The following is a 24596-nucleotide window of genomic DNA, read 5'->3' as shown; positions in this document are numbered from 1 at the left end:
TCTCTCTGAGAGCGCCATATCCTGGTGAAAAGCAGCAAAACATTTTCTTGGTTAGGCCTATGCTTTTTTAAGACATTTTTTTATCTTTGGGGTACATATTTCTGCAACATTTTTCTAGGTCCTCCTGCAGCTCTTCCCATCTCTGCCAATTTGTTTGACAGCAGCCTGCCAGGGATTCCCTTCTGTCTTGTCATTCTCTTTCCAAATGAAAGGGATAATGAATCCTCACACATTTTACAGATACAATGACCTAAGAAATAGATGTATTGCAAAACCAAAAAGCAAAAGCACAACATTTTTAGCTGCACGGCTTGCAGGTGTTGATGTGAAGATCTGTTTGCTTCCTGGAAGTATTCATGTGAGCAGTTATTTCAGGTTCTCTGTTCTGAGAGATAAGAGTGCTAAATACTGAAGTAGGCTACAGAGCAGTTTCAGTGCGCTTTGTACTGACGAGTTGAATCCCCTTACCTAACAACATCTGTGGGCAATATTGTTCCTCCTCCACACTATGGTGTCTTGGTTTGATTGAAGTTTTTTTTTCTTTTCCATTTCAGTGTTAAAACATGCATTTCATGTTGTGCAGAGTACCAGAGAATTCAAACTAAATGCTCAAAGTTAACTCCAAAAGTTTTTAGATGGATCTATTCCCACTTCTAATGCTTCCTTTAGATTCTATTGCAAAAAATAATAAAACCAAGCTGCCAACAAAATGTATTTTCCTTCACAGATCTAAATAAAGATCTAACTAACTACCTGTAAAGAGACATTTTGGGGACAATTCTATTAAGACACAACATGTCCGAAGAACCTCAGCTTCCACTTAAAAAACAGCCTCTCCAAACAACAACTTTCCATCTTATAACCTTTAAAATGGCAAAGTAAAAATGGAAAATAGAAGTGCAGTGTAGCCAAAGCTATTGGTATCAGTTCCAGTTAGCAGACAACCTAAATGGGTAAACAGGCAATATGTGGCTCACCCACTGTGCTCAGAGGATAACTACAGCACAAAAAAATCATGAATGCAGGTCTGACAGAAAAATAAATGCAACAGAAGTGATTAATTTATGTAGAAACACAACAGTGACCTTTAATAGTGCTGCTCTCTCTTTGGAGAAAAGATGGAAATCTGATAAATTCCAAACAGCAAGGTCTCGCTCTGCTGTCTCTGTCCTTTTGTGATCCTAATGGCTGTACAAGTAGTACATGTGTAGCATAACTCTCTCTCCCATACCACAGTGTGGAATTTGTCTTGGGCCAGAGCAAGGCAATCCAGAGTCCAAACTGACTCCCATTTTGAAAAATAAATGGAAGGTGACCTTGACATAGATACAAACAAACCAATCAAGTATTTATTATCTATTAACTCAGCTGTGTCATTCTGTGCACATTCATTTGTGGGCAAGTTGTTTCACCAATGCCAGTGTGTCTACATTCAACAAGCACTACACAACAGACTGGATTTCTTTTGTGAATTTTGCCTCTATAATGGAGGCCCAGTTCCCAAGAGAGGCCTTATGAATTACAAAAGTATTTATTTCCTTGTAAAATTATCTGCTCAGTAACTGAAAGAAAACCAATTCAAATCCTGTTTTCCATCATGATCTAAGCAATTTTTCTGCTGTCTGGTACCTAAAATATAGAAAACATCACAGGAAATATCGCAGTGGACTTAGGTGACTTCTTAAGGAAACTGTGCAACTTCATAAAATTAAATTCCAAAGCAGAAGTTGTACAACTGTTAACATACAAAACTCAAGAATTAGCTCATATACAACATTGTTTTTTCAAAGTTTTTCCTTATATGACAATGAACGAGGTATATGTGCCAAAGTACAAGAACCCTCCTGTACAAAGTCTAAATATTTGGCAATATATAATCAGTAAAATGAAAGAAATTATTATATTGATGAATTAAACTTACCAGTTGGTCTGCTCTTGCTTCTAAGTCATTAGCAAATGACAAAAGATCAACCTTGGTAACGCTTTTATTGATCTAAAACAAGATTTGAACAGCACAGAAAGAGAAGAGTATTACTGCACATGCAGAATGCTCTTAATCACATCTCTTACATTGTCTATCCTTCATTTCTTCAAATGCTTAATGAACTTAACTTCTTAAATGCTTCTGCACCAAATTTTATGCTTCTTCAATACCTCCCTTTCCAGACAAAAGCAGATTTGTCTCTGTTTCACCCACTTTTATTTTTATGCTTCATTCCAGCTACATACCTAGATTACAGTGGTCTCACCTCTGTCAAGTATGCTCCAAAGTTTATCCCTTCTATTCCTGAAGAGCTGAAATTCAGAAGATTCTCTTTCCCAATTTCATCCAGCAGAATGATTTTGCTAAGGTTTATCTGAATGTGTTCAATTCTAAGAGCTACATCTTCTGTATACTGAGAAGGAAATAAAACACAGAGGTAGTTTGCACCTGGTACATCTCTACATCCCTTCTCTCATATAAAAGCATCTTTCTTTTCCTGACTGATCACTTCCATGAAGAAGCACACAAACAACTTCCCTTTTACTTACATCTGGTTAGTTTAATTAACTTTGATAGGTAAGGTCCTACCCTTCCCTGCAGTATCGACACAGCCTGTCCATGCCACATTCTAGCTCACCTGTGCAGCTTTCATTCCAATGAATGACATTTCCAATTTCATTTTCAATTTCATTCATTCCAATTAATTCCTTCCCAGCCTCTGCTACTACGCAAACTCAGACAAATTTCAGTAACTTTTACTCATCACTGTTTAATTACCATATATTATAAGTGCATTGTATTGTATGTATACATATATATGTATATACATATATAATGGATATTATAAATAATTATATATTATCTGGGACAAAGACTATACGTATTAAGTGTAGAAACAACACTTGGCAGAATGGAACACTGTATGGAGCTGCTGAATCACAGCCTGAACCTCTGATTGATCACCTGAGGCGAGCAATGAGTCAGCCACAGGAGCACAGGTGAAGGCAATTCACCTGTGCTGCAGGAAGGGGTAGAGCCTGGCTCCACCTCTCCTAGACCCATTTAAGAGCTGACTGCCAGTGGGGAAGGATCTCTTCTGGAGATCTGCTCCACTGGAGTCTATTTCATGAGCCCAGGATAGGGTGAGTGTCTTTCTTTTCCTATTCCAATATAATAATTACATCAGCTAAGTTCCTGGATATACTATACCATCTGTATATTCATTGATTGTACACTATACCATCTGTATATCCATTGATTATAAAGACACAGACCCCAAAGTGTTGCTGTAAGGCAGGATGTATTACAGACAACCAAAAATTAGCACACTCACATATTATTACAGCTTAACTGAAAATATTTTATCTTATCCCACTCTGTTCTCCTCCAAAGCTGGAAACACTCTTAAAAGCATAGCATATTGTGTCCAAGACCACATAAATATGATTGGAATTCCTTTTAAATTAGGTTGGACAGTTTTGTCTCCTTGCAGAATGTACTGCATATTAACATCTAAAATCCTTTAAAGCTCAGACATACTACATCATGTTCAAGAGCAAATACCTCTTTAGTTCTCAAAAATATTCATGAACCCACCGAAACTTTCCTTACTTACCATACTAATATTCAAAAATTCATTGATATTGAACAGATGGTCTAGATGAAGGGAAGTATAAATTCCTTTGTTTTCCTTGCAATCACTACAAAAATAAAAATACATGCATCAGCCTGAAAATCACCCTAAGGACAGAGAGTAAAGAGAACAATTAACAATATTTTCACATCTGAAGAAAACCAGCCCCTTAAAAGGGTGTTCTGGCTATATTTTTTTGAAGCTTTGTCTATAAGAACACAAGTAACTAACAATTTCTGATGGTCTCAAAGATATGAAACAGTATTTTGAAGAGGTCAACTGCTGCTGTTACACCATATTACGTTAAGATCATCCCTAATAACTCATTGATAGAAGATCACCTTTGCTAGCAATTCATTAGAAAATCAGAACATGGTCTGGACCATGTCAGATTTCTGTGTGTGCCTGAAATATAATACAAAACCCAGATATGAATGGAACTAAATCTTGACCCATAACTTCACATACCTGTATACTTTTTCAAAAGTCAAGTTAATATTTGGATTTTTAAACAGAATGCCGGAAAGATAGTTTTTCCAATGCTGATTTAGTAAGTAGGGAGTATCCAAAACCTAGGAGATAAAATTCAGTGATGTTACTGTAATACTGTGTTCTCAGTGCATGACTATATTCCTATGTGATCTTTCGACACATTTCCACATCTAAGCTTATCACTCACTGATGGAAATAAAAGCAGAAGAGCAAATTCAACCTCTCTGGTGTAGAAAGTGGATATTAAAGCTCCATGTCACTAAGAAATACTAAATTACAATGCAGTTTATCTCTGATAGAACACGGGCATGCAGAATTTACACTGCAAAGCAAATTAAATAAAAAAAAGGATGAAAGTCTCCACTCAATGTACAAATGGAAAATAAAAAACAGATCCAAACTCACTTGAGGTGTCCCCAAGAAAATAATAAATCATGAATAACTGCCAAGACCATTAAGACTTACAGGGAACCTATTCATTGTTCAATAATTTGAATATGAGTAACTTCACCTTGAATAAAGTTTTATCTTCAAAGGGCTCACACACCAGTTTTTCTATATTTCCACCTGTGACAAAAGTTAGCACCACTACAATCATCAGCACCCAGGAGAAAAGAAAACTGAATCCAACGCCACTGAAAAAAAAATAATTTACATAAGTTTTTGTTTTTTAAGAAGAAAATGTCCATACTTTGATTAACAGTGAAACCAATGATAAGCAGCTATAGCATTTCTAGAGAACAAGACCTGGCGGATAGCAAAAATACTTTTATTTTCCAACAGTATTTCTGCTGTCTGAAATTTCTTGAATGTTCCAGTCCTGGAAAGTTTTCAGTTAGAGTGCGGCTAAAATATAAACACTCAACATTGCAGTTGGCATGAAAAGTCCTCTAAGAGTTAAGAGCAACAAAAGCATATAGATTTCTTTTTTTAAATCCATATCTCTACCCTTGTGGTCTCAAAAGACTGTAACACAGATTTCAGATGCTATCTTCTGCACGCAACACAAATGATATTAAACTTCTCCTGGGAACTTTCAAGAGCAGCCCCAAACTTCTGAATTGACTTGATAAAGTCATGTGTTTGAAGCCTCCTCAAATGGCTTATTTTCTTTATTTTGAACAAATGCTTTGATATATTAAAAAAAACACCAACCCTATAAATTCCATTTATACTTTCAATTATTTGATACTGGAGTTCTGGAGTTTCCAAATGAGTTTACACTGATAGTCACTACCTATAACACCTTTCATACAAGAATAGATTCAGATATGATCCTCAAGGAAAGAGCAACCCAAGGCCTAAGTGTTTCACTGTAAGTATTTTAGATAAATGTTTATATTCTAATTATTTCAGAACATATACATTGGTAATAAAAATTCAAGCATATGTCCTTTAAAATCAATTAAAAAAAACATAACTCTCTACAAGTATATGTATTTTCTTTTTCACAAGTAAGTGAAACTCACGCCATAAGAAAGTTTCCTCCAGTGTTGGAAATGCAGCCTCTGGTTGTTGGAGAAGCATGTTTATCATAACCACAGGTTCCACATAGCAACCCAAGATAGTAAAAGATCACAATCAGGACCACCATGCAGCAGAGAATGAGACAACCCAGCCACCTAAGGAATAAAGCCCAAATGCCTGGTTATGTGCAAATAAAGAAAACTGAAGACCTGCAGAACACTTCAGGCAATGCAATATTCCTAACTGGTCCATTTGTGGTTCTTGCTGGGCAACAAGTGTCAGCAAATAAAACCCTCTTTTCCTACACCAGCATACATTTTGGGCTAGGAATCCAATCTCTGATTACAGACTACTGAAGGGCTGGGGAACAAACCTTACAGGTGTTCTAAGGTCCAGCTGCTATATGTTGCTTGTACTGCAGTGTCAAACCCGAAATGAAACAAACCATGAGAATCTGCCTCTGCTGTGTCAAATGGTAATTTGTTCAAGAAGCAAATGATAAATTTATGCATAAGGACTGGTGATTAGTCATGAAGTACATAACTGCTTTTGCTGTAGGTCTTACTACATTTTGCTCATCATTATGTTGGGCTTGAAATTGAAAATAACTTTATTTGAAGCTGTTAAAACCTAGGCTTTATGTGTCTATTCTGGAGTGCTTTCAATGAGCACCTTATGAGTAGTTTATGGAATCTGATCAGGAGAAAGATGTTGGATAAGAACAGAACTATAGCTCTTTTTAATAAAGTTATGTAATATTTCCAAGTCACATATATGGAGCACATTCATTTATTCACACATTTCATATCTCCTCCTAGCTTTTTATCCTCCCCCAATTCCCTCTGCTCTTTCTTTTTTCTTCCGCCATCAATGTTCCCAGCTTATATTTCTTACATTCCTTTTCAAGTCTCATCACAAAAACTTAGCAGGTATTGAATAGCCTAAAGGAAAGGTTATTATGACTATAAAAAAGGGTTCTTAAGGTTCAGCCTCCTTCTCACTTTCATTTAACACTGCATTAAAACCATTAGCACATTTATTCTGTAGCAGTGAAGCGGATTAAAACACAAGCAGATTTTGATAAGGGGTCAACAGAAACGTCAAAATGTAGGGAGAACTTGATGAGCTTGAAGATTGAAATAAATTCTAGACAAAGAAACAGTTTGAAATAAAAAGCTTTATGTTCAAAATATGAGATTATTTTTCATTTATAGAAATCATAGAGGTCTCGAACAGAAAGAATGTGTGTAATAGACCCAAGGACAAGTACTACATCAATTTAAACAAGCACAAAGATAAAGTGGGAAGTAAGATCTTTGCTACTACTACTTCGCAGTATGAAGTCCAGCACCTTGCCTGCAATTCAACAAAAAGAAGTCCCAAAAAAGGAGTCACCCTAGCATTACGAAACCATCTGTTTCTTCATGTATTACGTCTTCTGACATATATCCTTCCTAAAAAAGATAGGAAAGCCTGCAGAGTAGAAGTCATCTCTTGCTCTGTACTGGAACAACACCCAGCTTGATTTGCTGCAGTCAAGGTCTTTACTGAAATACCCAAAAACTTGCCTCACAGCATCTTGATTTCACTCTTCATCATCAATAGTTTCAATGCCCTTTCAGAATATTAAAATACTACATTAACACATTAGTTACATGCTACTGCATTAACTGTAGGTAGCACTTCACTCCTGCATTGTTTCCTATTTAGTATATTCGTACCTGTAGAAATCATACTGCTCCACTACTGGAAAATAGTCTTGAACATATGCTTCACTCTGTGTCAGATATACTGTCAAATCTGCTATAATCTTCTGGACAGGGAGAGTTTTTGTGAAGTTACTGATATTTGAACCAATGGATTCCAGCACATTTTTGATATCTAAAAGAACAAATGTATTTCACTGTTACAGATTCACAGAAGAAATTTACACTCCATGTATGCACTATAAAATGCTGTTAGGCCTTTCTGCACATATAACAAGGCAAGCCATGAAGACAAGCATGAGGAAAAGACAAGCAAGCAACAAAGTAACACAATGGCATTTAAAAACACACACTTTATATTCAGCATTCGGTTTAATGATGAAAGATGTAGATGTTGAGCCAGAATCGCTTATCTTGCCAGCTTAAATCTTGCTTTTCATGCAACACTGCAAATGGTAACGCTGAGTGAGACAATTAGCCACCAGGTTTATGAAAGAGAAGATCAAAATCTATTTAAACTTCATCCCTTGGGAATACAACACTGAAATAAATTAGACTGCTAATATTGATAATCTATACCACTTATTTCCAATCTCATTTAAAAAGATTAGCTAAATTCATTCCAATTAGTTAGCAACACTCTTGAGATAAAGATCAATTAAGCCAATTTTTTTCCCGAATTATGAAGAAACCCTATGTTTACAATTTAGATACACACTACTTAGATACACAAAGACGTGATTCACTCACTTATTATACATATTCTTTATTTGTAAAATGTAATTTCTGTCTACTCTTCCCCTTCTCTCAACTTGGAGAAACTGCAGAATGTGTAAACAGAGGTTGCTACTTGGTAGTAGGCAGCACCTTCATAGAATCAGAGAATCACAGAATGGCCTGAGCTGAAAAGGACCATAATGATCATCTAGTTTCAACACCCCTGCTATCTGCAGGGTTGACAATCACTAGAGCAAACCACTTCCTCCTACTCCAACAACAGCTGGACATGTTTTCAAATGTGTGTTCTCACATTTCTCTTCCAATCAAGCTCAACCGGGTACCAAAATGCTCATTAAAAAATTAATAAATGAACAAGAAATTTGTCTAGTAGAACTACTGGTTTTGTTTGATTTGCTAATGAAACTCAGTTTTTATAATAACAAAAAAGTGCAGAAATAATAATGGATAAATTAAGATTGTCTGTGTTTATGGATATCGGCAGTTATTGAAAATGAGCAAATCTCTGTTAGGTTTCCTAATGAAAAGTACATCACATTTTTAGAAAACTGGCTCATTTTAGGCAAGTTCACACAGTACACTACAATTCTATACATACTGTGTTTCATTTTGCCAAAAAAAAAAAAAGAAAAGAAAAACTTACAAGGAACAGCTGTATATTTATGCAGAACAGGTCCACAATGCAAGAACAAAAATTAAAACAGATTAGTATGCATACATTATACTACATTTCAGTCAGTGTCAAGTGTCCAGGTACTGTCAAAAAATCACAGTTCAAAGCCAGAGTAATAAAGCATTATTAAACAGGCATTTAGGTACATTTTTTACCTCCCCTTTGACATCTGCTACATTTCAAGGCAGGCAGGATCAGCTAGTTGTTTTGTTGCTGTGGAGTGTTTTTTTATTTGTTTGTTTGTTTAAACAACTACACAGCTAAATACATCATAGATACACCACTTCTCATGCAAACTAGTCTTTCAACCCAATAAAAGTAAATATTAGAATGCAGATGGGACCTCACTATTTCTCATTACTTGAGTAATACAACGTCCAGCAAACAGAACTCTTCCATAAAATAGCATATGGTCTATTTTTAGACTTTATTTTGCATCTTACATTGAGACATACTTACTTTCTATGCTTTTCATGGCACCAAATCTTAAAAGAAGATTTAGACTTAATTTTTGATACACTTTAGCCCAGGAAATATATTATCAATAAAAGAAAACAAATGCATCCATAACTGATGCAAAAGCAGTAGCATTAGACAGTTAAAGTGGAAAGGCAGTTTCCATTGTCCTCACCTGATAAGATATTCTTAGTCTGATTCACTACTAAGTCTGGAGTATCATTAAATGCTGCATAACCCTAAGAATAAAAGTTGGAAAAATTAGAATAAGCTTCTCATGGACACATTACTTGCAACTTTTTCCACTATGACAGGGACTGAAAGTCCATACATGGTAAAATACATGTGGTAATACCAAGAAAAACATACCTTATCACTGCGCATTAGAAAAGGTCAAAGCAAAATATAAAGTCAGGTGCATTTCAGATTTCATTCACTCACTGGGATAATTCCTTATGAAATGTCTACATTTAAATACACACACATCAGTCACAATCGTTTCAAACTTTATAGTACTTGTGCTTGACACTTCTCACTCCTACAAAACTCATACATGAAGACTCACTAAGTGAAGGGAGTGACTACATACCCTCTGCAATCTTATGCCTTTATAACATGAAATGTTTGTTACAAACAATGAAATCCAGCTGCCTCTGAAAACACTGTAATCTTCAGTAAGAAGGGGAGAAGAAGGATTAATGCTGGGGGACCAAGCTCAGTAGCACACACTGACAGAAAGAAGAAGCTACTGCAGTGGAGGCTTGAAGCTTTCCCTTGCAAACCTGATCCCTTCATAGGCAAGCAAGAGTGCAGGTCTCCAGCACACAGCCTGCAGTCCCCTACACCATCCTTTTATTCCTAGCAAACATTATCAGATTGCTAGGTTCTCACACTGCTCTAACTATGCCAGATTTGCAAAATTATTAATAGTAATTGCATTAGATCCACTGTACCAGATTTAAGATTGAATATGCGCATTTCAAGATGATGGGAATACACTACAGTTGATTAGAAGACCGTGGATTTTTATTTTTTAATTATTATTATCTTGAACCAAAAATTTAGAGCTTGCTAGCACATCCATGTTTCTGCCTTTTTGCTTTTTAAGGATCCTTCTTTCAAATAGACCATTAGCTACACACTTTTGACATGTAATATCCTGCGGATGTAAAGCACCACATTAATATTTTAAACACTAAATCTTAGTCAAACAATAGAATAATACACAGAGATATCTACCATGAGCAACGATGAGGTGGGAACAAGATAATTCTGCTTGGGAAAGCCAAGGGAAAACAATGGATACTCATGTATCCCAGTTTATTAATTACGAGTTTATAAGCTTGTTGTGAAACATACCTTCTGAACCAGACTAGAAAGGTCTATTTTAAGGACATCATTGACCTTCGCAAGCTGTGAGCTTACTCCCGGCAACTAGGAAACAAAAAGCATCCTTAAGTCACATCAAAGTAGCAGTCTTACTACTTTACTCAATATTTCAAAGATAGGAGTGAAGGGTCAAGAAACTAGAAAGACTGTTTGTAATAGAATCTTTGTAGCATACCCCTAAAACCTTTGTTGTACAAAAGCAAAGCTTAACTTCAGCATTTTTGGGAAGGCAGATTCTTTTCCTGCCCATAGCAGCACTTTAATGTAGTTGCTTGACACACATTTTATTCTTTTCCACACAGAAAATGAGAACAGTGACTGTAATTACCCAGAAACACAGAGTTAGTGAAGGTCACTTATCTCACAAGTGCCAGCATACACTGAGCCATTAACTTGCAGAAATACTAGCAGGCTTATTTAAAGCAATCACACCGTGAGTCTGAAAACACTCACCCCACTGAAATTGGCATTAATGTTCAGTTGATTTAATGAATTCCTGATGATATTGCAAGTTGAGGCAGCCTGAGCTGCAGCGCATGCAGAATCATTGAGGGTGTTGCTTAGGTGCATTTTAACATCTGTCAAATTTCCATGAAGCCTCTCGGTGCCTTCCTGCAAAACTTCTACAGAGACACTCACGTTTTCCAGTGCTTCCTTTGTTTCTCTGATGGCTGCAAGAATGCAACATCATTTTTTAAAAAAATTTTTGTTAGAAACTAGATACCATTACAGAGGGAAAGCGTAAATACACACGTGTAAGCACTATCAGCTTCTTGACAATACTGATTTAAATTATCTTTCCATCTCACCCAGAAGAACCCTCTAGCACCAAATACAAGTTTATTGTTCATAAAAACAGATTACTTGCATTCTCCTACAAACAAATTAATGTGCTCAACCTATTTTTACTGAGATTCTACCCACTTTTCAGATTATTCTTGTCTACTCATTCCCTCTTTCTTCTAACCCAGTTGTTTTAATAAAGAATTTCAATGCTTGGTTATCAGAAAACAAAAGAAAAAGCATATCCACAAAATAGTATTTTTAAGGCCAGTTGTAGTCCAATTCAAGAATTACATGGCTGCACGAGGAAAGGAAAAGAGATCAAGTTGCATCAGCTAAGCACTTACGCACATTAACACTTGTCTGCCTTTAGATTTTGTCCCAATCACACAAAAGAACACTAAACAGTAGTTTTAAGACAAAAAACCACACAGATACAACTAAAAATGCACAAGTGTACGAAAATAAAGCACACTTCACACAACACAAGGTTCTCTCTTTTTTTTTTTTTACCTTTGATAGCCCTTTCCACTTTGACTTCAAGACAAATAAGAGAAACAAAGCAAAAAAGGAGAATGATGATGAATGAATGAGAAAGAATTCAAAAGAGAATCATGGGTTAAAAAACCCACCAAGTGACTCAAGTTTAAGGATGATTTTCACTTTACTCTATAATGCGCACCTGATTCCTGAAAAAAGGAAACCTTCAAAAGAAAAAAGAATAAAGGAATCTTTTCTTTAAAAGGAGATGGAACAAAACACAAACAACATTGAATTCAAAGATACAATTAAGAAGTGACGGTTGTTGGCACTCTCATACTAGGTTTGACACTGATGACACTCAACCATAGACCTGTCAAAGACTAACCTACAAAGAACTACAGTCAGCACAGCTTTCCTAGTCTCCTTTATAATCCCTGGAAACGGACAACCACCTGAAGTGGGGATTGCAGATTTCATTTGCCTTCAATGACTGCTGAAACTAGACATCAACAATGGCACTTATGTCTTTGTTTACTTTTTAAATACATTTATAAATCTCAGAATATTGGATAACCAAAAGAAACGTCAAGGCAAGTTGAAAAATGCTAAGTAGAAAAATGGTACTGCATAAAGCAATCTCATGTTGTGCACCAAAAAAATGAAGCCTGTCTTACGGTGGCAAGAGAATATATATTAACACAAGAACATGCACATCTTTACCTCCTGCCATTGTCAAAGCTGCATCAAGTGCGGGACGTACTTCTTTCCCCAGCTGCTCTTGAACTCTGCTACCAAGCAAAGGTCCAACGTCTGCAGCATGGAGAAATGAAAAAATCATCACATTCTTCAGTTCAGCTTTAACTACCTTTTCGTATAGGTGCTATCGATCTCTTACTGAACAAAGTATACATAAAGTATTAAAATTTCTTTAAGGCCTGACACAGCTTTTTTAATGGCAATTACTACCTTTTATGGAAACAGATTTTCTTCACAAGTAGTCTTAACAAGGTATAACATTGACAGGAATTTTGTGGCATACTCATTCGCTACAAGCTATGGTTCTCTAGTGCAAGAAAAAGAAGAAAATAGTTTATTTTCCCTTTTCCCATTCCTGATGTGTCAAGGTGACCCACAGCCCAGACCCGACAACCATCCTCACCAAAATCCCTTAAGCGTGTTATGCACGGCTGCCAGCCTGCCCTCAGCATTCAGTGCTGGCTTCAGGCTCACGCGGATCCATCTCCTCCCTCCAAGCCCTCCTGCTTCATTGCCCACAAGCAGAAATCATCTTAGTTCAGCAAAAATGAGAAAATGCAAAAGACAGACAGATGCAGAGTTGAGACTGGTGAAGCGTCTTAATGCAACTTCAGGTAGTTGCTGGGTCTCCTCTGTATTCAGGTTACAGTAAACAGCTCTTGGAGCTTTTGCTCCTGATGAGATTGGAATACTGAATGCTACAGAAGCATCCATTACTGTCAAGACTGCCATTTCTAGCTTGGGATGAGAATTTTTATCAAGCAGAAAAGACTTTCAGCCTTTCCTTAGGGTGGGCAAACCGAATTCATCTACATTTCTCTCAAGGTTTATTTTACTGTTGATTCCCTTTTAATGAAATCCTTTTGTCCTCAGGTGTCACATAGTTAATTCTGGTATCTCAGTACTGTACAAGAAAATAAAAGCTATCTTTATTTATTGATAAGCACTCCTATCACAGATCCAGTTAGTTTCCCATAAGCTAACATATTAAACTTGCACCGAGAGTAAATAAATATTTAATTTGAATTCTTGGTTTGAAAGCTAGAAGCTAGTACTTGAAGTGCAGATACTAATTTCTTTTTCAGCCATTGTTCTTGTTTTTAAAGGCTTATACAATGCCCAATTTTTTAGACATGAGTGTTCTTGCACGGAAGTAGTTAGGAATATGTGCAAATACTGCTTTGGTTACTGCCTTCGGTGCGCTTTAGTAACCTTTAGACACACTGACTTGAAGGTACGTCAAGCTTGCTGCACTGAAAACTGTCCTTATAACATGCTTTAAACTGATACCAAAGTATGGACTCTAGGAATCAAAAGTTACTATCTTTGCTTCCAGCAATCCTGTTCACAATCAGTTTTGATATTTCTGCACTGCAGTTCAGCCTGAAATGCAGACCTGTACACAATCTGACATGCTTATCAGTACATGTTAATATTGTATATTGAATTCTAATCTATACTGAATATGATTGCCCTTTTCTATTATCACCATAATTGAAAATTCTGAAAAAATTCAGTGGTTTGGTTCTCTGTTTATTGAGAGGTTTAAAAGGTGATGCCTCCTATCATGACTGTACTGAAGGAGAAGGTGAAGCAATTGTATTTCAAGTGTTACTTCTTGTTCTCCAACCGCTCATCCTGAAATGCCAAATACAATAAGCAGCTTTGGAAAGAAGATAAACGTGTATCTCAACTTCTAGCTGAGCAGAGGACAAAGAGACAACAATAAAAATAAACAAATGCAGAGATCTACAGTTATTGTAACCGCAGGAACAGCTAGCAGCTCTTCTCCTTCACATTTAGCTCCACAGTGAAAACTCAGGAATAATACTTTAAAAAAACACAAGTATTAGTTGTTATTGAACTGTAAAAAAGGGGAAAAAATACTACCCTGATTTATTCAGTAAGCAATTTAACAAAAGACTTATTTCAGAAAATAGTCTGCACTACAACAGCTCCAAGTCATTTTATATGGAAAGAATCTCAGATTTTAATCTCATTTAACACTAAGAACAATAATTATTTTTGCAAACCATATAATAGTAATTCAAATTTCACTTTGCATTATGAACTGTTTACATTATCTTATTGAAAGCTTTAAGTAAACAACACATCAGTAACCCCCTCTAAATCAAAGTTCTTACTATTTAGGTCAGAGAGCGCTTTATCCTTAGTTGTGTTATACTGGCTCACCAAGTAGTCAATTTGCTGAAAAAAAAAGATGATATGAAAAACCATTAAAGTAATTGGAAAAAAAAAAGTAATAGTTTCAAATAATGAGTCAGAAATTGCCACACTTTGAAACAATCCAAATATTTGTGCAGTAACCCTCTCCCTTCCCCCAAATTCCACAGTTCTTCTGCTTTCAGTTAACTAAATATTTTAAAACCCTGCTTGGCACAACTGCACATAAAAAGATGGGTTTTATTGAGAAACGTACTGGAAGACCTCTGGGGAAAAAGACTCTACTTAAAAATGTTAAGTAGCAAGAACTGTGCAACACAAAGACTTCAAGTCAGTCAGGCACATACGTTTGTGCATGTCTTCATCCCTCCGATTTGATTTTCTAGTAAAAAAGATGATTTCTCTTGAAATAAGAATTGTGCGGCAAATTTATGGGATAGGGGTTCTGAAGCAATTCACAGTCCAGACTGGCTTTTATGGGGACAGCCTCTCAGAGTTTCCCTTACAAAAGAAGCTGGTCATTCTGCCTTAATGCAAATGGTTTTCATTGACAAACGGATCTGGTCCAGTTGCAACTTGGGTTCCACCAAGGCACTGTGTCAATATAAAATATCAACTTAGTTATCACCAGTTCCTGGTTCTGCACAAAAGGCTATTAAATAACTATTCCTGAAGGAAATCTTGCTATAGGTATGAAGTAACTTTGATTGAGTTCTGCATGTTTAAAGTAATGCTGTGTGAATCCTAACCGAGTCATGCAGAAGTTAATATGCACAGTAAAATTGCTTCCAATTTTAAACAGAAGTGACTCAGATGTGCACAGAAGTGTATTTGGCTTGCAGTTTCAAGTTTCGGTGGAATGAAGAAAAAAGAAACTAAAAAGCACCCACAAAACAACCCATACATCATACAGCAGTGGATGTAATTAAATCACAGAGTATGAGACAGACTCCTTTTTTTTTAAACTAAAGGAGAAAAGAATAAAAAGAGCTTTTCCTATCAAGAAAGATGTAGGCTTTTTTGTGATGGTTGGTTGGTTTTCCTAGACAGACCAGAGGACTAACATTTTGCAGGCCTGTAAAGCTTGCACTGTTTCCAGCAATGTCACAGACAAAATGTGATCCATATAACTAACAGTGTTAGCATCAGCATTTGTGTAGTCTGCTAATCTGCTATGACAAGAACTCTTTACGTGTGACTACTTTCAAATCCTCCTATATGTTATACACCTCATACTCACGAGGCAAGGACATCAGTTAGGATTTCAGAGCTTATTGCCAATGAATTGGATTCCATAACTTGTTAAAGAAACAGAAGTCCTTACCTTCAAGAAATCCTTAAATGCGTGTGTCTATACATGATATCAGTGTACCTCATCTGTCAAAAATGACTTGTAATCTGTATCTAGTGATTGCATAATCAAGTGCTATCAAGCCTAAGAAAGAAAAATTAGTAATTCTGCATACGAACAAAAAATCTGCTACATAACTGAAACTTTGAAGAACTCCTGGCATGAATGTTCAAGTCCTGACACTTTTAAATTCCATAGTTCTAGCATTCTTCTCAGCTTTTTAGCTAGTGTCTACTTTTTTTCTCTATTAGAATAGTTTCTTCCCTGTAAGAAGATTTTCTACTCTGATATTTCCTGTCACATGCCTATGACTATAATCACTCAGTGAAGAGGAACCTGGTGAGTTCTGAGACCATTGGTTTTATCTTTCAGTGCAAGCTTTCTCCCTGTGCCCCAGGGCAGCTCCACAAAAGACACCCTGTCTCAAGTGTTTCTTGATGTAACCTCCACTTCCTGACATACACCCGCATCACTAGGCTGTCACAACACATTGCTCAAATTAATAACTGTATACAGATCAACTCTCAATATTGAAAAATTTAACTGCTCTTCCCAGATGCAACGATTCAAAAGCTGCTCTAATAATGTTTGTTCTCAAACATGTATGGTGATATGAAAGCTTCTCATCTCATTCACTCTACTTTATGAGACAACACTGTGGTTGTCATTTATATCAGACAGAAAGAAATGATTATTTTCTGCAATACTTCTTCCTTATACTTCTCCCCTCCCACATTCGTTCCCCATAAAGAATAAATTATTTACCGCTGGAGTGTCGTTAAGGAAAACTTTCAGATCTTTAAAATTACTGTTGACCAGTTTCTTTGCTCCTCGGACTTGATTAGTTAAGTGTTGGTTGGCAGCATATGCACAAAGCACTCCAATGCTACAAAAAATACAGATAAAATATTTATAACAGTGAATGCCTGCCCTAACATTTTAAACCCCAACAAAAGATACAGAAAAAAAACCTCTAACGTTATGAAAATAAAGGTCTCCCTAAGTTTATGCTTTGTCTTTTTTACTGTGATATCGCATATCCACCACTTTACCAAGTAGAGGAATTAGCTGTCAGGGCAGATATGGTGCTACTAAAGAAAACAAAAAAGCAGTGGTTAACCCACAGACTTCAGAAGTTAATAAATTTACAGTCACCCATCTGCACTGACAGCATCAGCAAACACGTAAACTGTATGCAGCTCATCAATGTTACTCTTTCACCACTATTATTATTGCTGACATAGCCATAAGCAAACATTCATAAAGTTACTATGAAAAGGAATATTTTACATTTGAAAACTTCAGCAACATTTGCTCATAATGGCTCTATTTATTTACATAATTATATACATCTTTTAAAAATAGTTCCCATTAGCTCTAAAAAACATATAAACATTTCCTGATAATAAAACAAAAGGTGGGAAGCAGGATAAGACTTCCAATCAGCACTGCCGCTAATTATTTCCTATTGGATCATCCCCACTGCAAAATTCTATTCAAAACACAGTAGATTTGCACAAACATCAGATAAAAAGGCAATTAAAAATCCCATGATAGCCTCCAAAATCTTTCATAGCATACAAACTACTTAAGTTTTTGTTTTGTTATTTTGTTTAGCTTAGATGTAAAAGAAACAGAAGCATGATTTTTTTTCGTTTGCTTTATACCCATCTTATACTCACAACAGCTAACCTTTCAATTGGGAACAACCCCTTGCAGTTACAGGCACCAGGAGACAAGCAGAGCGGCCTCAGGCAGGGATGCAGTGGTGAGAGCCCCAGAGCAGGCTGAACACAAACCCACTCAGAGCTGTAGGGTTAAACTGGTAGACAGCACAGAACCACTCATCAGAGGCATGATGCAACCCCAAAGGGATGCACTGCCTGAAGCCTGCAGCCAGATGCATTACAGGCATTTCTGGATGGCATATTAGTTCAGTCCCTCAGCTCTGCTGCACTGAAACAGCTCAGCACTATAATTAGGCAGTATCCTGAAAACAAACATTATGGACATCCAAACGACAGAAGGGAGTAACCATCACAAAAGGCACTGGACTCCTCCCAAACTGACAAACTTCATGTGACGGCATTAAGAAGAACTAATATTTTAAAATAGGACTTTAAGGAAATTTATACTACCTCCCTACTGGGCAAATAAAATTATTGCTCCAGAGAATTTAAGCTCAAAGTAAGCCATAATATAGGCACTCAAATGAGAAATCAGCTCGTGGATGGCGAGTACCTAGAATAATGTGATATATGCATCTCAGCAAGACAGGAGCAAACACTCTGATGAGGCTCATCTCCTCTTTTTACCTGTGATCCCAAACAAATCTTCATCTTTATTTCGTTTTTCCTATTTCAGCTTTCCCAAACATGGTGAAGGCTTGCTCTCCTCTCAAGTACAAGACCTTTTGCTGCTGACAAACACTCAGTAGGAAAAGTTCAGTTTCAGAGCATGACAAAGTTAGAGATGGCTTCCTCCTGTACCAGAATTTCAGCCCTGCCTTTAATGCTGACTACCAGCTACCTTCCCAAAAGAAGTCACTAACAAAGGGTCACCAACATTCTCCTTACTACTCAACCAACAGCAAGCAAGGGGCAGCTATATTTCCAACGTGGCCAACCCATTCTGCAGCCATTAACATCAGCTACTACCAAAGAACAATGAACTTAGGATGCACAAAATGTCAAGAACTTGAACAACCTCCAATGGTTTGCATTTTGTAAATGATTTACACTTTGGACACATACAACATATAATTTGTCTTCTTTTTACAGTAATGCTAATGGTTTTGAAAACATTTTTCTATTAAGGCAGTCAAATATTTTTCTTCCTCCTCAAATCTAAAGGCAAACTATCTAAAGCTATCAGGAAAAGCAAACATTTGTGTGTCCCTCTGTGGACTCAGTTTATAATGCCATCTTTGTTCTTTGGGCTGCCAGCGTTTTTATGCCTTTTCAGAGTTATGCTCACAGGCTAGAAAGGTCAATTTCAAGCTAACAAAACAGTACTTTGTGAGATTTGAGCATGATCATTTTTCTCTTCAGTCTCCTAAATGAAAGGGGTGGGAGGACACGGGACAGGGGGAGATACTTTATACAGCTGATGCATCCGGAACAACCGCAGCTACATTCTGAATGCAACTAAACAAATACACAGCACGAGAGAGGAAAGAAAAATCTATTTATTATATAACTGAACCTTGAGTCAACATTCAGTAAGCAGCTACAAGGAGAAAAGCATAAAGGAGGAAGAAAAAGGACATCTGACAACGGTTTAAACAAGCTCCTCAGGAGTCAGATCCTCAGCTCCTAGTCAGGTGTCATCGAGATACAGAAGTCGCTACTCCAATTACAGAGGGGTCCTAAGCCTTTTCTTTAGTGGTGCTTGCTAAAAAAATTCAACTCACAGAATAGAACTGATCTACATACTGGGTAAATGGCACCTTCCTCACCACCAAATAGCAGACACAATAAAGTAGTGGGTGGGAGCTCTCTGTACTAACCTGCTCACCAAATCTTTTGATTAAGTTTGACTCCCAGGTTCTGAACAACACGTGTTATCAATTCCACACAGCCCAAATGCTTTCTACGAAGCCCCAGAGATGGATTTGTCAGGATACCAATACTCTTTCCATTCCATCAGACTTAGCTTTGCCTAGTACATCACAAATAACAACCACAACTTCATACATATAACTACAACTTTAGAAAAGATCTCAACACCACCTCCTCTCTGAAGGACAGAAAACCAACCACATGCTAGACTGTCCTATCAGCCAAACTAGTTCCTATGACTGGCATTAAGTTTGGCACTGGCACATACATTTTCACTAAAAATAAATTAAAATGTCTCAACTTTGTATGGCAATATCGATACAGGAAAATGAAATTACAAAAACCATGAGGTACTTCGGACTCGCTTTACCAAGAGAAGTATTTCAAACACAAAATGCATCTTCTAGGGAATGTAAGGCCTATGTACCTTAAAATAAACAACTGAGTACATAAACACAACTCCTACTTGCTTCCTTATACTTCTTGAGAAAACCCCACTGTAACAACCACACTCTACCTTCAGAGAGCACATCTCTGTAGAACAGCTTTTTGTTTGCTTTATTTAGAAAAGAAAATAATGTAATCTTTTTCCTTTCTTTACACAACTTCTCAGTAAACTTAAACCCTCATCCTGTTATCCAGAGCACCGTCAGTGGAAAGGTAAGAAGATAAAATCTGCTAGCTGATAGCTCCTAAAGTCTGAACTAACAGCATACACAAGCTGGTGTGAATATGCTGACACATATACACTGACACATAGAAAAGCCATCCACATGTTGCCAGAGTTTCCAGGAGTTGTTGTCTATGTGTACTACCTATTGCAAGCTCTGTGCTCAACATCTTTTCCTTGCTAATACTCTTCCATCGTGCATTTGAGCTTCCTCTCCCAGCCAAGAAAAGACAGTCTGGATCAGTCTTGATGTCAACCAGTAGCAGTGGGGTCTGCTCTTTTGGCTGTGTCTGCAGTTAGCCAGAAGCATTTTACTTGCTCAGGATGGAACTCTTTCGTGTTACTGACACGGCCAATGTACAAAGCTGTGGTCTAATCTGTGAGAAGTGTAGATCTGGGGAAAACAGCTACAAATAAATCTTCCAATTGAGCTGAAACTGCAAGGTAACTGCGGAGAAGAGTAGAAATGCACCCACAAAGAGACTTAGGCTGAGAACAGTATATGAGGTGCAGAAACAGGTACATCTCAGGCTCTCCTTTTTGTGTGAGGTGGGTGGGGAGGAGAGATGGCTACCAGCATAGCTCTCCTTTGTATTTCAGCACAGTAATAAGCAAGCTGCCATGGATTTAAATAGATCCAGGCATAGCACCTTCTCTTCCCTCGTTAAAGAAGATCTGGGAAGGGCAGCAGGCTCCTGCTTTGTGCAGCCATATACTGGAAATTCGAGAGCCAGACCTGCCTCAGCCAGGCTGAGATCAGCAATACAAGCTGTACAAAGCCCCTCTTTGCCTTGTGCAGCGCTTACAGCATTACAGATTTAGCTGCAAGTCCTATGGGATCATCTCTGCCCATGGCAGCCTGTGGAGAAAGCTCAGGCCAACCCTTCCCTTGGGGTATGCACCTGACGCTCCCAATGCCTGATACAAAAGATGAGTTAAAGAGGCAGTCTCCCCTGCCCTGGAAAAGTGTATTAGTATGGCTCACTGATCTCCCATTCACGACCCGCGGTTTGCTTAAAACCACAGCAACAGCTGGCAGCAAACACACCAGTCAAAGACTGACAGGGGAAGGATCCCTTCATGCAGTCTCTGCTGATAGGCAACATCCCCTCAGGCACTACAACTCGAACACAGTGTCCTGAGACATGACGTAAAGGTGCTGGCAAGCTCTGTCAGCTCCCTGAAACTCCAGCATGCTGAAGGGTAACTTCATAATATATTTTCTTTGAGCACTGCTGCACTAAGAAGAACTTTTGTCCTGTAACTGTGGCAGGAATGTATCACCTGCTGTACTTTCTGGCTTTCTGGAATTCAGGTTACTTAAGTGTCATGTTTGTCAGTGACATCTGGCAGAAGAGAGCATGATCTAATACAGGGTATCCCCAAGTGCTACAGTTAAGCATAAGGAATGCCTTAATTCAACATGACAGACAGCAGTAAAAGGAAAAAGAAATCAAGGTTACAGTGAAGTGACAAGGTAAGTCCCACCGCAATGAACACTCACATAGTGTGGAATATAAGAAAATAAGAAAAACAGGCAGGTGAAAAAATGAAGAAGTTGAAGGAAAACTAAAAAAAAAAGACAAACAAACAAACAAACAAAAACAAAACAAAACAAACCTGAAAGCAAACAATATATTTTGAAAGCATCTGCAGGGAAAATAAAAGCCTGGGCTGCAGTCCCTCATCACTCACTACATGCCCAGCACAGCAAGAGGATGCTAATACTCCTCATGCCAAAATGTGACTAAACTCAAGCATATACAGTGAGTACACGCATGGCTTAAACAATTCAATCAGTGCCCAGAAGAAAACCCATTAATTTGAACTTATAAGAATCTATTAGACAAATACCATAGGAGATCACACAATGGCTTTCCTTACCACTTCCAAGAACAAAACAGTACGTTGTACCTCAGGTTCTCTACGGGATGGACTGAACATAGGACAGTATCATTTATTCAAGAGTTTAACATAACATTCTGCAATTGCCACCTTGAGACTAGCAGAAACCTCATTTGTCACATTCAGGCTTAATTTTTGTGTTCTGTATCTGCATTCCTCCCAAGTGAACACATAGTGACCTGGGGATAACAAAGGCAGCAGCACTTCTTTAATGCAGTTGCATTTTCTTTAATAAGTACTAATATTATTTAGCATAATAAAATAATTTCTGCACCCGTAGGCTAATACAGTAGCATCATATGTCACATGGCACTGCAAAATTAGTGCTATACCAAGCTTTGTGTTGTTCTGTTACACTTGCCTTATTATTAAAGAAGCAACAAAAAGAAATGTTGCAAAACAGCTCCTCTGACAGTCAGCATTTTTCTTCTGTCTTTGATGCATTTCCCCACCACAGTTGTCACAGCAACGACACATACAGAAGCAAAGTCCCACAAGAGGCAGTAACAAAATAAATAGCAATCCCAAGGCTGCGGAGACTATAAAACCGATCTCATAGTAGATGGCCTGCAATTCAGACAAAAATAGTGGTAATAGCAGGTATCACACAGTCACTGCAATCATACAGAGCAAATTAACAACAATTAAACTAAAGACTAAACCATCTACTACATCTCTGACATTATGGGCCCGGTGTTTTTGTCAGTAATCAACATTGCAACAAAAATATATGTAACATTGCAGACACCAAAAGCTAACAGTTACTTAATGAGAGCACTAGGAAGTAAGCTGCAGGAATGCATTCTAGGAAAGAAATATGTGCAGGTGAAATGAATACAAAGTGATGCAAATGAAGTAGATTAAAAATGAACATGTTAAAATTTTTGGTCCACAAATCTAATGTTGCCCACATCTGTTTCCAAAAGGTCTCCATAAATGTCAGCAAGGCTGCCTAGATCAATGCTGCACTGGGGTGGGAGGGTATGTTGTTCTCTTTGTTAATCAGGTATGGAAGGATTTATGGGATCAGCCAAGGGATGTCCTTCTGGGACGATGGATTGCAACAGCAAAGTTTTCTGCAAACTCCAGATGAAAAAACTGCTTAGGGACTGAAAAATGTAACGGCATGGATTTTAGGCTCCCTCAGGTAAAGACAGTTATTCTGGTGCCAAACAGCAAAACATCAGCAGCTAACAGCCTGCTTTCCAAACCAGGAAGGAAGGAAGGAAAGCCTGCAATGCAATACCCCACTGGCTCGGGGCACAGTGCCTGTGAGGCACTGTGAGGGCTCCCAGGGACAGCTGCTGCAAACATAGGGCAGCACGGCCCAAACCAGGCCAGCTATGTGTCTGACAGCTGGGCAGCATGGGGTGGCACACCCCAGCTGTCCCTCCTGACTAATAAATCTCTCTTCCCAGATTCTCTACAATTGTGGGAGAAATAATTATCTCACTCGTACTTTGAATCCTCCTCTGTTTTACAGATCTGCCAGTACAAGGTCAGCTTGGCAACCCCAGATGAAACTGGGGCTGCATATTGTCCTGCAAAATAAGTTACAATTTCACACAAGCTATCTATCATGCTCCAGTTCCAGCTTCACTGACATCCTTCCTCGCAATCCCTAATTACCAACTGATCCAAATACAGCAACCATCACCATTAGCAGAGTTGCAAATTTCTGACCTAATTACCAATTCTAGGATGAAATCTAGTTTTTGTGTTGTTTTTTTTTTTCCTTTAATTGTCTATTAACTGCTGGTTTAAACCTGCTCTCCCTTCCGAAGAACACAATCTAGATACTAGGAAGAAGAATATGGATATTTTTCTGAAAAAATACACAGGAACCCACAAAAACATTCCTGTTTTCTTTTTTACTTAGCTGAACACTTCAGAAATTACTCTACGATGTACATTTTAAAATAGGTTAGATGGAAAAAAACTAATTAAAAATAAAACGTAAGAAATAGTTATGGATGTTTTAATAGGAGTAGTGCATATCGACATGGTTAGTTTCTTGTCAAAGCTGTACATCTACCAGATAAGACATTACCTGGAGTGTCAGGACAACATTTTCGGGCTGTGGAAGTCAAAACAAATGGAGAGTGTGTGTAACAGGCAGCATGCACAAAAACAAATCGAGTAATGAATAATTAACCACAATCAAAACAATTAACAACACAGAAACAATAACAAAAAGCCACTGAGGTAAAATAATGCATAGAAGCACAACTATGTAATTACAGAGAATTACATACAATAAAATGCACAGCGGTGATGTCTGGTTTCCTTTGTAAGTAAATGGAATCTAAGATCTGTCCAACAAACATTTCCATCTTCGAGCAGTGCAAATCAGTGTAGCAAGCATC

At 37.6% G+C, this 24596-nt stretch overlaps 1 protein-coding gene across 7 annotated transcripts in view; it reads right to left on the bottom strand.

Annotated features, from left to right (window-relative positions):
• Nucleotides 1-24596, bottom strand: part of PROM1 (prominin 1) — a 52825-nt gene that overhangs the window by 10964 nt on the left and 17265 nt on the right. For 4 of the 7 annotated variants that reach the window (XM_019614947.2, XM_010710371.3, XM_003205916.4 and 1 more), the window contains exons 3-17: nt 24281-24307; nt 22592-22797; nt 16861-16981; nt 14705-14768; nt 12525-12614; nt 10992-11209; nt 10509-10583; nt 9325-9388; nt 7298-7457; nt 5579-5731; nt 4621-4744; nt 4086-4189; nt 3600-3684; nt 2250-2396; nt 1922-1993 (exon numbers count right to left, since the gene is read on the bottom strand). In XM_019614947.2, the coding sequence (XP_019470492.1) occupies nt 1922-1993; nt 2250-2396; nt 3600-3684; nt 4086-4189; nt 4621-4744; nt 5579-5731; nt 7298-7457; nt 9325-9388; nt 10509-10583; nt 10992-11209; nt 12525-12614; nt 14705-14768; nt 16861-16981; nt 22592-22797; nt 24281-24307 (1710 nt within the window). The remainder of the gene's footprint in view (nt 1-1921; nt 1994-2249; nt 2397-3599; nt 3685-4085; nt 4190-4620; nt 4745-5578; nt 5732-7297; nt 7458-9324; nt 9389-10508; nt 10584-10991; nt 11210-12524; nt 12615-14704; nt 14769-16860; nt 16982-22591; nt 22798-24280; nt 24308-24596) is intronic. The other 3 variants (XM_019614948.2, XM_003205918.4, XM_003205919.4) reach the window with 1 other exon arrangement.

This window comes from Meleagris gallopavo, chromosome 4, assembly GCF_000146605.3.
Source record: "Meleagris gallopavo isolate NT-WF06-2002-E0010 breed Aviagen turkey brand Nicholas breeding stock chromosome 4, Turkey_5.1, whole genome shotgun sequence".
Classification (NCBI taxonomy): domain Eukaryota; kingdom Metazoa; phylum Chordata; class Aves; order Galliformes; family Phasianidae; genus Meleagris; species Meleagris gallopavo.
This window is presented reverse-complemented; position numbering and strand designations above follow the sequence as displayed.